The sequence below is a fragment of the Triticum aestivum genome, chromosome 5D (assembly GCF_018294505.1).
Source record: "Triticum aestivum cultivar Chinese Spring chromosome 5D, IWGSC CS RefSeq v2.1, whole genome shotgun sequence".
Classification (NCBI taxonomy): domain Eukaryota; kingdom Viridiplantae; phylum Streptophyta; class Magnoliopsida; order Poales; family Poaceae; genus Triticum; species Triticum aestivum.
In genome coordinates, this window is record NC_057808.1 from 503,955,313 (window position 1) to 503,970,037 (window position 14,725).

The 14,725-nt window shown below is 46.8% G+C and overlaps 4 protein-coding genes and 1 long non-coding RNA gene across 5 annotated transcripts; 3 read left to right on the top strand and 2 right to left on the bottom strand.

Annotated features, from left to right (window-relative positions):
• The first annotated feature begins 918 nt into the window (after positions 1-918).
• On the top strand, positions 919-7,673 carry LOC123123245 (uncharacterized). The gene is made up of 2 exons (XR_006460567.1): positions 919-1,126; positions 7,288-7,673. It is a non-coding gene; the product is annotated as an uncharacterized lncRNA (long non-coding RNA).
• Positions 1,686-4,116, bottom strand: LOC123123244 (L-type lectin-domain containing receptor kinase SIT2). The gene is made up of 2 exons (XM_044543721.1): positions 2,149-4,116; positions 1,686-1,938 (listed from the first exon to the last, which is right to left on the bottom strand). Exons 1-2 carry the CDS (start codon positions 4,114-4,116, stop codon positions 1,894-1,896), a joined length of 2,013 nt encoding a protein of 670 aa, XP_044399656.1. The 3' UTR covers positions 1,686-1,893.
• On the top strand, positions 4,210-6,989 carry LOC123123243 (L-type lectin-domain containing receptor kinase SIT2). The gene has a single exon (XM_044543720.1). It carries the CDS (start codon positions 4,667-4,669, stop codon positions 6,812-6,814), a length of 2,148 nt encoding a protein of 715 aa, XP_044399655.1. The 5' UTR covers positions 4,210-4,666; the 3' UTR covers positions 6,815-6,989.
• Positions 7,674-9,763: 2,090 nt separating the features above from the next.
• LOC123125791 (uncharacterized) lies at positions 9,764-11,381 on the top strand. Its single transcript, XM_044546246.1, has 3 exons — positions 9,764-10,033; positions 10,140-10,807; positions 10,885-11,381. Exons 1-3 carry the CDS (start codon positions 9,838-9,840, stop codon positions 11,203-11,205), a joined length of 1,185 nt encoding a protein of 394 aa, XP_044402181.1. The 5' UTR covers positions 9,764-9,837; the 3' UTR covers positions 11,206-11,381.
• A 148-nt stretch (positions 11,382-11,529) lies between these two features.
• On the bottom strand, positions 11,530-12,852 carry LOC123125789 (septin and tuftelin-interacting protein 1 homolog 1). The gene has a single exon (XM_044546245.1). It carries the CDS (start codon positions 12,809-12,811, stop codon positions 11,741-11,743), a length of 1,071 nt encoding a protein of 356 aa, XP_044402180.1. The 5' UTR covers positions 12,812-12,852; the 3' UTR covers positions 11,530-11,740.
• Positions 12,853-14,725: the final 1,873 nt, after the last annotated feature.

A 14,725-nucleotide genomic window follows, 5' to 3' on the forward strand; every position in this document is an offset into this window, starting at 1 on the left:
CTGGGCTCGGCGCACCGGCCACGTCGAGGCCCATCTGTCCCAGTTCGTATTTGAACCGGGACTAAAGGTCTAGGGCATTAGTACCGACCCTTTAATCCCGGTTCAAGAACCGAGACAAAAGGCCCTTACCAACCAGGACCATAGGGGTTTTTCTACTAGTGTTGGTCGTGCTATCGTTTTGCTATTGTTCAGTGCTGGTAGTTGTTTTGGCTTTGTTTAACTTGACCTAATGGTGGTCCTATGCTGTCCAGTCTGGTCAGAAACTTGTCGGGGACTCAGGTGTAGTCTGAATTATGAAAACTTTTGCGGAGGTTTCTCCTTTGAAGGGATGATGGAGACGGACAAAACAGATGAAATTTATTTTGAGCACATTAGAATAGACCAACGTGAAGTTTTTTTTTTACCAATGTAGCATTTCTTCGTTGCTGCAACATAATACTACCATCTTACGCACACTGAAACAAAATGATGGACCAGTCAAACAGATGAAATTATTTTGAGCACACTAGAATAGATCAACGCGAAATTATTTTTTATCTATGTTTTTTGTTTCAAAATTGATGAACGTTTTTCTGGTCGGTGAACTATTTTTGAAGTTTGTGAACTTTCTTTGAAAGAACATTTTAAATTCACGATTTTTTCTTTTTTTAAAGTCAATGGTTGACCAGTCAAAGGTGGACCGGTCAACAGCGATCGAAGTGAACGAGGCCAGATGCACTGCGATCGTGCGGGACGAGGGGTACATGGCTACCTGGGCCGGCCCAGGTCGCGGGGCGCATGGGCGAACTGAAGCGGACAAGAAGCCGAGGCCACTAACCAAACAGGCTTGTCTCAAAACAAAAAAAAAACTAACCAAACAGGCCGTCAAGCCCATACCCCTCTGGACAGTGAGATCTCAGGGTAGCACCGCACGAATCTTGAAGCACGAGCAACCCCCCAAACTAACCGCTGCATCCTAGCAAGCTCCATCGCCGGCGCGTTTCTCCGCCGCCGCCGCCGCTGGTCCTCGCCGTGGGGAAGGCGTCAGGTCAATCTCCGTGACGATTTCCTCTCTTGGTAAGACCAATCGAGAGGAGATAGCGGGATCGGAATCGTACCTATCCTATTTTTTCGTGTGTTTTCCAGTGTGAGTCGGCTATGATCCTCTCGTTAATTTCCTCCAATTGTTCTTGAATCCCAGTAAACGCTATACTGGCGATGTTTTCGGCGGTATCGAAGTTAGTAGCTCAGTTACGGGATTAGGATTTCCTGGGTGCTCTTGGATCATTTGATTGGAATTGTGTTGTGTTGTACTTAAATCTGTGTAGTTATGGCGATATATGTTTTCTAGTATGGGGATTACTGTAGGAGCCAAACACTGGTGAGATGGGCCTCCCAACCATGTTAAATCTTCTTAACTGAAGTTAGTTCCTCGCTTGTTTGATTCCAAATATTGCAGTTGATTAGATATGTGGAAGAAAAATTCCTGAGGGATCACCTGGGTGGATCCCTACGCAAAACAGCATGACTTTGAGGCCTAATTTCATTACTAATAATCTTGAAAATACAGGTGGATGAAGAAAATTCTAATTAGAGACTTACATATTATCTCTCGCCATATTACTGTGATAAATTTTGGTTCAGTCATACAGATGATTGTAGTAGTCAATCTGAGATATAATGGATGGAGAAACCTTATGAAAGAACTCCCCCTTCTTCAGAGAATAGTAGCATCTTTTGTCTTACATTGTTTATACTAATAGGAGAGAGTGAATGCTTATTTTTCTAAGTACAACATTGTGTGCACATAAACATGCCCTCGTCGTTTATTTGTTCATGAACCCCACAGTCCTTTGTGTGCATATCAAGTGACAATGCAGACCCTGGCCAGGTTGGGGACCTCCTAGTTCTATCTCATTCTCTAGAGGGAAATAACCATGACGGGTAAGTGGGCTGGCCCTGTGGAAAATAAAGATCAACTTCCATATTCATTATTCAGATTCTTAATGCATTGCACTCAGTCTGATCAGTCCACTCCCTAATCATATATCAGGATACCCAATATACATGTCAAACCAAAATTAAATAAGCGCTGATATGAAAAAGACAATAGACAGTATGTGCATATCATCTTTCTCCTGAGAAGGAAGGTATTGAACCATAGCTTACCATCGATGAAGGATACGAGGACCTGACATAGGGATCGAACCCTTCGTTCTGCATCAAGGCCAGAGTCCGGAAGCTCATGTGAGCTGGTATCATTAGCTCCGGGAGTGGCATGTCACCATTAAGATATTGCATAACTTGACGCATGCTGGGCCTTGCGTCCATGGATGGGTGAGAGCATATCAATCCTAATTTCAGCACCAAACATGCCTCTTGATCTACATAGTTGCCATGCAGCCTGCCATCTACTGTATCACTAGGTGATCCTTTTTGCCAATGCTGGAGCACCCAGTCGACCAACATGATCTGGTTCTCTTCTTCGTTTGGCCTAATAGGCCTTTGCCCACATGTGACCTCGAGAATGAACACGCCGAAAGAAAATACATCAGTGAGAGGGCTTGCCTTCCCTGTGCTTGCTAGCTCTGGGGCTAAGTACCCTATGGTGCCAACCAGGTGAGTCGTCTGTGGGTCGACACCATGATCATACAGTCTTGCCAGTCCAAAGTCACCTAATCGCCCATTCATCTCATCGTCGAGGAGCACGTTACTTGCTTTGATGTCTCGATGGATGACAACCTTTTCGCACTCCTCATGGAGGTAGCATAAGGCTGATGCGATATCTTTGATTATCCCAAACCTTTGAGCCCAGCTCAAGGTGGGCTTGCCCTCTTCACTGAACAAGTACCTGTCAAGGCTTCCATTTGACATGAATTCATACACTAGAAGGAGTTCACCGTTTCGCCGGCAGTAGCCTATTAAGGGCACAAGATTGCGGTGTTGGAGGCGGCCAATGCTAACAACTTCTGTTACGAATTCCTTCATCCCCTGATTCGAATCATGCCACACTCTCTTCACGGCTATTTCCGTTGCCGACACCGGAAGCAATCCTTTGTATACCCTTCCAAATCCTCCACTTCCTAACAGGTACTTGTCCTTGAATCCTTGGGTGGCAAGAAATAAATCTTTGTATGAGAAGCGATGTGGCCCAAACTCCACCTCCCAATCTTCTCTCAGCTCTGCATACCTCAGATGCCTTCTCACGAGCAGAAAAACCACTAGGATTAGCGCTCCTGCTGCCGCCGCTGCTATCGGCAGAATTATCTCTAGAAACTTGGACAGATCTTTGGAGCCACCAAGACGAGGCATCTTGGGCAGCCTGGCGATATCAATTGCTGGGGCCGGACTATCCACGGCAAAGCTCCACCCGAGAACATAATGTCTCGCGTTGGCCTTGCCTGCTGCTGATGAGAATCCAACATATGCTGATTCTGTGAGGACTGTTGATAGGTCGTGCTTGGTCGATATTAGCGCCCTGGCTGGTTTGGCAAGGTTTAGCGGGGCCATGATCACATTGATCTGTGTGGCCTCTTGGTCGTAGTCCACCCAAACTTGCATAGGATCACCACTAACAAGGGTCAAGTTGTTAAACATACCATGCTTATCATCATAGAAGCCAGCGGAGTCTGACTGAACAGAGTGAAGACTGTTGATGTCGACGCCGACGTGGTTGTCGTTCATGTCCTGGAACTCACTGTTTTGGATTGTGTCGAGCTCAATCGCAAAGATGTGATTCGTTGCCATGCCGTTGTTCTGATCGCTAAGGAGGCCCATGTACTGCATCGGGAGGGCGTCTGAGAAGTTCTTGCTTGGTGAGATGAAGAAGGTGAAGCCATTGCTTGGGTGTGGGGAGATGATGCCAAACACAAAGGAAACGGAGAAGGATTGCAGAGTGCTGCTATTGGAGAACTTGTGGAAGCGTAATGGAGCTGGGTGGATCGCGTGGCCTTTGAGCCTGGCAGAGCCATTGGTTAGGTCCAGCACGCCATGTGCCGTGACCATGGCCGCGCCGTCGAGAACCAGATTGGTGTCGGCGAAGCCAGAGTAGATGAACTGGTCACCAGTACCAGTAACAAATATTTGTTGGTTAAGGCCAAGGAAGAGGAGCACTACGGGCCAGGGCAGAGGCTTCATGGTGGAAAGGCGGTGGTTATCGATGAGCAGCGCGCAGCGAAGATGTACTGGGAAGCTCCTAGTTTGCAATGGAGTTATTAGGCAGCCTGTTACAAACGCCCTGCAAGTCATGCCAGTCCTGTCTTTCCACAAGCATCTTAGTCTAGGCGTGAGTGCCATTCAACGGTAGTGACAACAGAAACGACATTTATTGATGGGCGCCTACATGACGGGCACGCCTTCTTCAATTGTGCACCCAATTGTCCAATCTCTTGACCCAGAATGAGCGTCAGTCAAATTAGATGGTGATGCACGGAGCAACAATGCCCGGACGTCGCAAAAGCAGCATAATGGCTGATGTATGGAAAATAATTTTAGACGGAATTATGTGGCCCTTGGTATTATGAAGATACTTGTCTACGGGGACCAGAAGATTTATGCCCAGTAGCCATTACCTGAGTTGGAGGGAACTTGACTGTTCAAACTAGAAGTTATTTGGAATGACACACTGAATGTGACCCGCTACTTCAGAACAAGTCTTCGGCAGGCATATCCACAAACCTCGCCCTAGATGGCGAGTAGAATACGCTGCCAGTTAGCCACTAATTTGAAGCCAAATTTATCCACCGTTGGAGGTCTACCGAGCACCTTTTCTTGCATCTCCTCTGCTGATTTTGCTGCGGACAAGCCAGAGATGAAAGGTGTGTCATTCCTTCTACATGTCCTCCTCTTCCTTAGCTTGGGCCTTGCACCCCTATGTAGCAGGGGAGTCGAAGATCAATTTGTCTACTCCGGCTTCACTGGGACAAACCTCACCCTGGACGGCGCCGCCATGGTCACAGCGGACGGACTCCTCAAGGTGACCAACGGCACGGTTAACCTCTACGGCCATGCATTCCACCCAACCCCCCTGCGTTTCTGCAAGTCGCCCAATGGTAGGGTGCGGTCCTTCTCTGTGTCTTTCGTGTTCGGCATCAGCTCTGTCTATCGTGAGACGAGTGTTGACGGAATGGCCTTCTTCATCTCCTCGAGGAACCATTTCTCCAATGTGCTTGCAAACCAGTTCCTGGGCCTCCTCAATGACAAGAACAATGGTAACTCCAGCAACCATATATTTGCAGTCGAGATCGACACCTTCCAAAACACTGAGCTGAAGGACATCAACGACAATCACGTCGGTATCGACATCAACAGTGTCCGCTCCGTGCAATCGCGCCCTGCTGGCTTCTATGATGATATGGGCATCTTCAGCAACTTGAGCCTAAATAGCGGTGAAGCTATGCAGGTATGGGTGGACTACGATGAAGGGGCCACACAGATTAGTGTGACCATTGCTCCACTGAGAGTAGTGGTCAAACCAGCCAAGCCATTGGTCTCGGCCACCTATGATCTATCACAAGTACTTGTGGATCCAGCTTATGTTGGTTTCTCGTCTTCGACTGGCCCGATCAGCACACAATACATCGTGCTTGGGTGGAGTCTCAGCATGGATGGCCCCGCTCCGGTCATTGACACCGCCAAATTGCCAAAGCTACCTCAACTTGTTCTGAAGAATACTCAGTCCAGAGTCTTGAAGATCGTCCTTCCAATAGCTACTGCAGCACTGGTGCTTGCTCTGGGAACTACCATCCTTCTGATCATACGGAGGCGACTAAGGTACGCCGAGCTGCGCGAGGATTGGGAAGCCGAGTTCGGACCACATCGGTTCTCATATAAAGATATGTTCCTTGCAACAGAGGGGTTCAAGAACAAGCACCTGCTTGGTACAGGAGGGTTCGGGAAGGTGTACAAAGGAGTTCTCCCGACATCCAAACTAGATGTTGCCGTAAAGAAGTTGTCCCATGAACTGAAGCAGGGCATGAAGGAGTTCGTCTCTGAAGTTGTAAGCATTGGCCGCCTTCGGCACCGTAACCTCGTGCAGCTACTCGGCTATTGTCGAAGAAACCATGAACTCCTCTTGGTGTATGACTACATGCCAAATGGCAGCCTTGATAGGTATCTGTACTGTGATGAAGAGGGCAAGCGACCCACTTTGGGCTGGGACCAGAGGTTTGCGATCATCAAAGGTGTTGCATGTGGCTTGCTCTACTTGCACGAGAAGTGGGAGAAAGTTGTCGTCCATCGGGACATCAAGGCGAGCAATGTGCTCCTGGACAGTGAGATGAATGCACGGCTAGGCGACTTCGGTCTCGCAAGATTATACGACCACGGTACGAACCCGCAGACAACACATGTGGTTGGAACGGTGGGGTACCTAGCACCTGAGCTGACACAAACAGGTAAAGCGTCCCCTCCTACAGACGTCTTTGCCTTCGGCGCATTCCTTCTCGAAGTTGTTTGCGCGCAAAGGCCCATCAAGCAGGACGCGCAAGGCAACCGGCTCATGCTGGTCAACTGGGTTCTTCAACATTGGCACAATGGGTCGCTCATGGAGACGGCGGACAAGAGGTTACAAGGCGACTGCGGCACAGTCAAAGATGAGGTCTGTCTTGTGTTAAAAGTAGGTCTCCTGTGCTTGCATCCTTTCCCTGCTTCAAGGCCCAGCATGCGACGGGTGCTCCAGTACCTTGATAATGACGTGCCACTGCCGGAGTTGGCACCAACACATTTGGGCTTCAGCATGCCGCCTTGGATGCAAGGCAAAGCAGGATCCATGCCATACCTGCAGCTCGAGAGCACGAGCATCGGCACGATCTCGGGCCTCTCGGGAGGACGATGATGTTAGTCAGTGTGACATATGGTCCGGTCTGGTGTATATGCAATGAAGCTCTGCAAGTTATGCATGTAAACTCTGCAGATGTACTGCTTTATTATATGAATCTCGAAGGGTGGCTTTGTTATATGAAACATCCCTTGGCGTATGTGTTTTCTGCAAATTATGCATTGCTAATGCAGTTAGCGAGCATCTTTTGTGTGATTCATGACTTTGTAATAATCTTATGGCATCACACTCTGTTTATATTATTTATATGTACCCGACATTTAAAAGTAGTTGTTGAAATGAATGGTTCACATTGTCCTTTTCTTAAAGAAAATGTCTTCTGAGGGACAAGAAAAACATTTGGTAATCCCATTAAAAATACAAGCATCCGACCCTTTATTTCATAACATCGTGAAACCACAACCAGTTAATCTTACTAATTGCCCACTTATGCCCCATGAAGCTGGAAATGATTATTTTGCTCTTTCCAGCTCTTAGGTCGTCGCCTTCCAACACCGATGCCAAATTCATCCAGGGCGTCCAAGGGCTCCTCCTTGAGCTCTCTGCTCGCCTTTCTTCGGCTACTGTCGATGGTGTATCACATTGTCCGACAAGGCAACAAGAGTGGACTTCGTCAAGGACTTGTGAGACCACAGAGATATCCAGGTTTAGACCCCTTCTAATGGGCAAAAGGCCTACGTCACGCTTTGCTTCTTGATTGTTTCAAGGATTATAACGGGGATCAGTAAAACATCATTAGCCGTATTTTCAAGATTTACTTGCAAATATCTGATGGCAGTAGCATTATCTTGTATTGTTTTTGCATGGTCATATCCAAATGATGTTGTTTAATCAGGAAATTATCAATTTCTTTTAACATTGACTAGGAGGCTTACCACAAGAAATTTATAGATTCAAGGGTTAGAACACAATAGAGGATTTGGGATGGGTCCGCCTTGACAGATCCTGCGTGGCGGGTGCGTTCGAGCGTGCTGGAGCATCCTCATATCTGCCCTGGATATTGGGAGTGTCACTTAGTCCGGGCGTTTGGGCCGGAAATGGGCCACCCGATTTGGTGGCGTTTTTTCATCCGGACACTGACCGGGCAGCCCGTCTGGGCGTTCGGGGCGGGTAGGGGGTCCGTTTGTAGATGCTCTTATATCTTGGATCAAATTTTGACTATATATTTAGCTGTCAAAATATAAGTTATATGTCCCAAAAAATATATTGTTAGATTCTTATTCGAAAGAACTTTCTAATAGTATTGCTTTTTATATACAAAACACATGTATTATTACTTTAAATTTATAGTCAAAACTTTTTTGGAGGGGTAATTTATAGTCAAAACTTGACCCAAATACGAGAAGGACTAATAAATGAGGAGGGACTATATGGCTGTATGAAAAACCTATCAGCTTTAGTGGAAAAAATCACTTAAGCTATATGTATGTAAGTTTCCTGATTTTTAAATTTTGTTAAATCAATTTTCTAACGGTTGATTCTTTGTCCAAATTCATGCTAGTTTTTTCCTTGTGTTGTTATATGGCTTCTTATGCTCATTTTTACTTGCCCTTTTTTTGGGTAAGTCAATTGTTTCTTAGGGTGAATTTTGACTTGCCCTTCTTTAGGGGAAGTTGATTTTACTATTGGGCTTCAAGGGCTTGAAGCCCGTTACATATTGTTTTTATGCGTTTTTGCTTTTTCTTTTCTTTCTTACTTTGTAGTCATTTTTTTCTACATGGGTATTTTTGGCATGTAGAATGAGTGAAATGCATACACACACAAGTATTATACACTACCGCTAAATTCTAAATTCATTATTTCTTAATAAACTCATTTTTTGTTTTTCTTTATTTTCATTTTTGTCATTTATATTCGTTATTGTCTTGTATCTACTAAGTTCCGGGTCAATTTTTGTTATGCCTCGGACCAAGCTCAAGCATCTGGTGGGCTTGTTTTGCAGTTGCAAATTGCGGAGTGCTCCTCTAAAAAAGACCGACTTACCCAAATTAGTGCAAGTTGATTTTGATTATAAGAAAAAAGAGACATAATAAAATTGGTGCAAGTCGATTTTTTTTTTGCCCAATTTTTTTTTTCAGGCGACTTGTTCCTAGCCGGTCCAAAAAGGTAATTTGTAATGAAATTTCGGAGACGAGACAACGTCCAAACGCCGCGACCGCGCCGAGAGAGAAGGTTAGCACGCTAGACCGAAAAGTGTGGCAATAAGGGTGAATTTCAGTTTGAGCTTGGCCTCATCGGATTCCACGACAACTCTTGATTACTCATGGCTGCTCTCCAAAGCTCCCAAGGCGTCACACTAATCGCTTGCGCAGCTCCCCATGCGTGCGTACGTGCTTAAATACCAATCCGCAAGCGGCCACCAGCATCCCGTAGTACGTAGCCTGGCCCCTTGACTCCCTCCACCTCAACTATGGCTGACATCGAGATCAAGCTCGCCGTGGACAGGTCGCGGAACCGCGTGCTGTTCGCCGAAGCCGGCTCCGACTTCGTCGACGTCCTCCTCTCCTTCCTCACGCTGCCTCTCTCCGCCCTCCAGTCCTGCGCACCATCTCCGGGGTGCCTCTCCAACCTCTGCAACAGCGTCGACCTCCTCAAGAACAGCGGTCTGCTCAAGGTCGAGGCCTGCCATGGCAAGCTTCTCACGCCTGCTCACACCGACGAGTTCCAGTAAGTACTCTCTCAGATTTGTGTCGAGTCAACTTTGCAAAGTTTGACCACATTTATATATTGAAAAAATATCAACACCTACAATATATACTATAAAATTACATTTCATAATGAATCTAACAATATTTATTTGGTATTGTGAATATTGATTTTTTTCTGTAAGTTCGGACAAAACTTATATGCAAACTAGAAAGGACTGGAGAGAGTATATAAATGATCTATAAGTCCGAGTTTTCATCAAAAAATTATCCAACTGTGATTTCAGTTATTCGTCTTGATTTGCCAGGGACTGTAAGTCAGCCAGCCAGTACTGCGACAGAGCTCCTACCGCGGCCTGCAAGTGTTGCTTAGTTATGGCTAGAGTCTTGCATGTCTACGAAGAGTTCAAAAAAGAGGCGTTTGTACGTGGCACCGGACGGTTTGTGATCAGTGATGACATGACAATCAATCCGGCATCTACCAGAAGCATTCAGTCGCTGCTTCGAGCGTTCGGTCCTGATGGTATCTGCCATGACTTTGAGGAGCTCAAAGTGACCGTCGGCTGGTCTACTGTAAGACGATAAATTTAGTTACTAGCTACTCTATACGAAACTATTGCCATCGGAGTAGAATCCCTTCTTTTGTCTAACATCTGGACTTGGTCACGATTTACTCCTGGTTTTATTCATGTTGAAGGCCTTCCTTTCTTCAGATACCATACTCACTGACACATTTCTATCAAATGAATCTGATGCCAAGGCTGCTCATGGTAGTACTATGAAGGAACAGAGCATCAGTCAGAAAGTTCCACCGTCCAATCAAGATTCTGCAGGTTCTTCACCAGAAACTAAGTTCAAGGTTTTCTACGACACCTATCAAAAGGAGGTCGTGTATGCTGAATGTAACAGCGAGTTCGTGGACCTGCTCCTGGGTTTCTTAACCTACCCTATGAGCTGTGTGATCAAGCACACAGGAGCTCGCACTCGCCATCTTGGCAGGTGCTTCAGCAATCTCTATGGCAGCGTTGCAGAGCTCGCCAGTGCTGGTTGCTTCACAGGTGGCCTCCCCAGTGTGATGTTACTGGATCCAAGCATTATGCCGTTTAACATTTTGAACAACATCATGTCTGGTCGGTGCCGATCGCTTGACTGCCGGTGTCGGAAGGACACGATGCCAGAGCTAGCACAGTATTGCTTCCATCCTGAGATTGTCGAGGAACAGAGGTATGTCATAGGCGATGATCTACTTATTTATCAGGCCACTGCCATGTCCGTGATGAAGTATTGGTCTGGGAGGTACAAGGATATGGTACTGGAGATGGACATTACTGTCGGGAAGCAGGAGGTAATCTAGCTTGTGAATTGATTAAATTCACTTTTTGTTGGGTTTTTTTTTGCCAATGATTTTCGTTGTTCTTGCAGGCTGTTGCACTGCTGCGTGCCGCCCTTACTTCGAAGAATGCACTGACCGAAGTGTTCATTGACGAGCTGGAGAAACAGTCCCTTGTACAGAAGATGCAGATATTTGCCAAGATCCCCTGGGGCAAGACCATAACCGTGGAGGTCACGAGATCCGACACCATTGCCACCGTCAAGAGCAAGATCAAGGAGAAGGCGTCCATTCCTGCAGGGTATCGTCATGAATTGGTCTACGGTAGCAGATATCTTAAAGACTTGTCCAGCGTTGCTGATTACAATCTCGTCAAAGAATGTACCATCACCAGCGAATTTTTCAGGAAGTGATTGATAATGCAGTCTGTTTGCTGTTGTTTAGTTCTGGTAGTGGTTATTTTGGCTTTATTTAAGTTCACGCAGTGGGTCTCGTGCTCTCCTGTAATGGTCTGTCTGTCTGTCCAATCTGCTCAGAAACTTGAACTTTCGTGGAGGCGTCTCCTTGGAATGGAAGTTGGACATGGAGAAAAGAGCTGAAATTGTAGTATTGAGCATGTTACAACTTGGAAGTACACGTTTATATTTTAAAAGGTTAATCTAGAGATTATTTTTAACCAACGTACACAGTGAAGAATTTCTTCGTTGCTGCAACAAAATATAGAATCTTGTGAACACTGAAAAAGAAAACAGAGAGAGAGTTGCCCTTTTCTGAATTTTTGTTTCTCGGTCCATCCTTTTGTTCAATTCAACAGAGCGAACAGATCCTTTGGGAAAGGAAAAAAAAAAACAGAGTGATCAGCTTTCGATCAAGCGTCAACAACTGTAGCATAGGAGTACAACACTTCCAACTTACAGGACAAGTCGCAGCCCATGCATGCAAGCAGATCTAGTACACCCTATAGCCCACAAGACTGTTGAGGCCCTGCGTTTCACGATCGACCATGCCAGCGCCGGCTTCGAGGCGCGCGCGCACGCGCTCGTCCGCGAGCAGCTCCGGCGTGAATTCATTCCTCCAGCCGGCGCACCACGCGACGGCCTCCCCCAACGACGGCCTGGTGGAACGCAGCCAGTGGAGCAGCGCCTCTTCCCATCGGTCGAAGAACTCAGCTTCAAGGATGGTCACCATGTCCTGCGCGTGCACTAGGGGCGCCCACCCCATCACCGTGCTGAACGAGCAGTCCATCTGCTTCGGCGGCGTGATCCTCAGCTCCCGCAGCTGACGTGCGAGCCTCGGCAGGATGTGACGCCCGGCGAAGGCGTCCCATTGCATCGGGTGAAGGTACTTTTTCAGAGACGAGACGATGCCGTGGTGATCGGCGTGGGCGATGACCTTGCTCGCCACCGTGTCGTAGAGGCTGTCCGGCAAGTGCCCGACGAGGGGGGTCCACGGGCGTAGCCAGTGCTGGCAGTTCGGGTCCCACACCGGCTCCCACTCCCGCGCGTCCGCGGCCATCCTCGGCGTGATCACCTCCTCGACGAGGTAGCGTATGGTGGCAGGAGGCAGCGACGCTTTCCACGTCCCCGGCGTGCGCTCCCGGTCGAACACCTTCGCCGACTCGACGACCGCCGCCAGCGTGCCCGCCGTTTCCGGGCTACCATCCCCTTGGAGTTCGAGCGAATGCAGCAGGGTGATGGTCTTGTCGAAGCACTCACGTTCAAGGGACAACGCTCGTGAAAGGTTTCGCCACCGGCGGGACCACTCGTCTTCGGCCACCGGCGGCGTGTTCTGCAGCCCGTTGTCGTGCGGTGTGTCGTCATGGCCGATCCCGGCGTTCGGGCGCGGCAGTACCACGGGCTCTACGTGGGCGATGATCCCTTGCCGCTGCGCGCCCAGGCCGGAGCCCTCGCGGTAGTTCCACTGCCGCATCATCCTTGCCACCGCCTCGGTGGTGAGCGCCAGGCTCCCGGGCATGTTGGAAGGATATGCTGCCTTGGCCTCCAGCGTCGCCATTGCCATGCCGGCCGGGCGATCGACCTCTTGCAAACACCGAATTTATTGGAAACGGGCTGGTAAGTTTGGTATAGGTACGTACGCATCATTATATGGACTGGGTACCAAATCCTTTGAGCTCCGAGTAGGATTAGTGTTCGTCACCCAATCGTTCGAGCTCCGAGTAGGATTAGTGTTCGTCACCCAATCGTTCGAGCTCCGAGTAGGATTCGTGTTCGTCACCCAATCCCTCCAACTCCGAGTAGGATTCGTCTTTTTTTCCTTCCGAAAAGGAGGCTTAAACATCTGGCCAAGTAGGATTAGTGTTCGTCACCAAATAATATTCCTAAAACGTACACACGTGTGTCACAATTCAACGTGGCCCAAACACACTTGATGTCGTTCGATTCATTTACATGAATATTACAACAGTTGCCATATGGGTCGAGAGCCACGTAAGCACCCAGCGTCGTGTGGGCGTTATCATTTAGTGCCACACATGTGGACGCTCCTCGCCCGAATGGACGCAGGACGCTCGCCCGAACATGTGGGCGAAACTGCTCTTCGCCCACACGACGCTCACATGGTGATAGATGGCAACTCAAGGTGTGTATATGTGGCAACTACTTAATCACATACGACAACTATGGTTGACCATACATGACAACTATGGTTTAACCACACGTGGCAACTCCAATTAATTACACATTGTGCATATATGACAACTAGTTAATTGCACACGGCAACTATAGTTGATCATACATGACAACTATGGTTTGACCACGCGTGGCAACTCCAATTAGTTACACATGGCAACTATATTTAATGATACATGGCAGACATAGCAACTATAGTTAATTACACATGGCAACTAAAGTTGATCAGAAAAACTAAAGTTGATTACACGCGTTGCCACACAAGGGTCGTGTGGGCCATCGTAGCTGCGCCTAAATGTGTGGACGATTTTAATATTTACCCACACAGAATCGTATGGGTTGTTTCCTGGATAACGAGTCATGTGGTTAAGTGTCCATTATGCCACACGCGTGACAGTTATCGACGTCGATCATATTAGGATCCTGATAACGCCCTAACGTTCGGTGAGGTGAGGAGCCAGATCGAACGATTCGAGAGGGGCCCACGCGAACGACGTGCTCCCACTCCTCCAGCGGACCAGGCCAAAAACGCCATTGCCTTTAAGAATTTAAAAAACAAGAATTGCAACGTTGTACGCCAAAAACAGCTCCTGCCTCTCCGAACAAATAGAGAATATCAAAAAGGCCTGAAAATGCACTGGATCAAGAAAACACTTCCTGAAAATAATCTAGGAAATCTATACTACATGACAAAAAGTTGCCTTGCTCTAATGAATAAAATTATCATATTTTTATGAAAAATAAAAGTTATAATACAGAAATTTTCATGATTTTCCATCATGTTCAAACACACTTCATGACAAATTTAGTGTGAAATTTTTGCCATCATATCATAAAAAACAAAAAAATGGACATATAGGATATACAAAAAGATTTCTGAGCAATGCCATATCAATAAGTCAAATTTTCTTAACTTTATCTTTTAATACACAAATTTACTTGCATTTTACTTACACGCAACTAACAAAAATTAAAAACAGGGACAAAAGTGCCATGACACAATTAAAAAATCACACAAATCTGCATGTTTGTGATTTGGTATACTCGATGAATTTTCCGTAGAATATAAAATAAATTTGCTATTGTAAGAAACACAAAAACAACATACACAGGAAAAATTGCCACGGTATAAAATGAGAAACATGCAGATATAAAATCTTTGATGGAAAATGATCTATATGTCATGGAAAACTTAGCTAACAAAAGGTTTACACTTGTAAATTTTTTTGCCATGTTATGAAGTATGAGTTTGCCACGGTTCAAACAAATAAAAATTCTGTTGTCC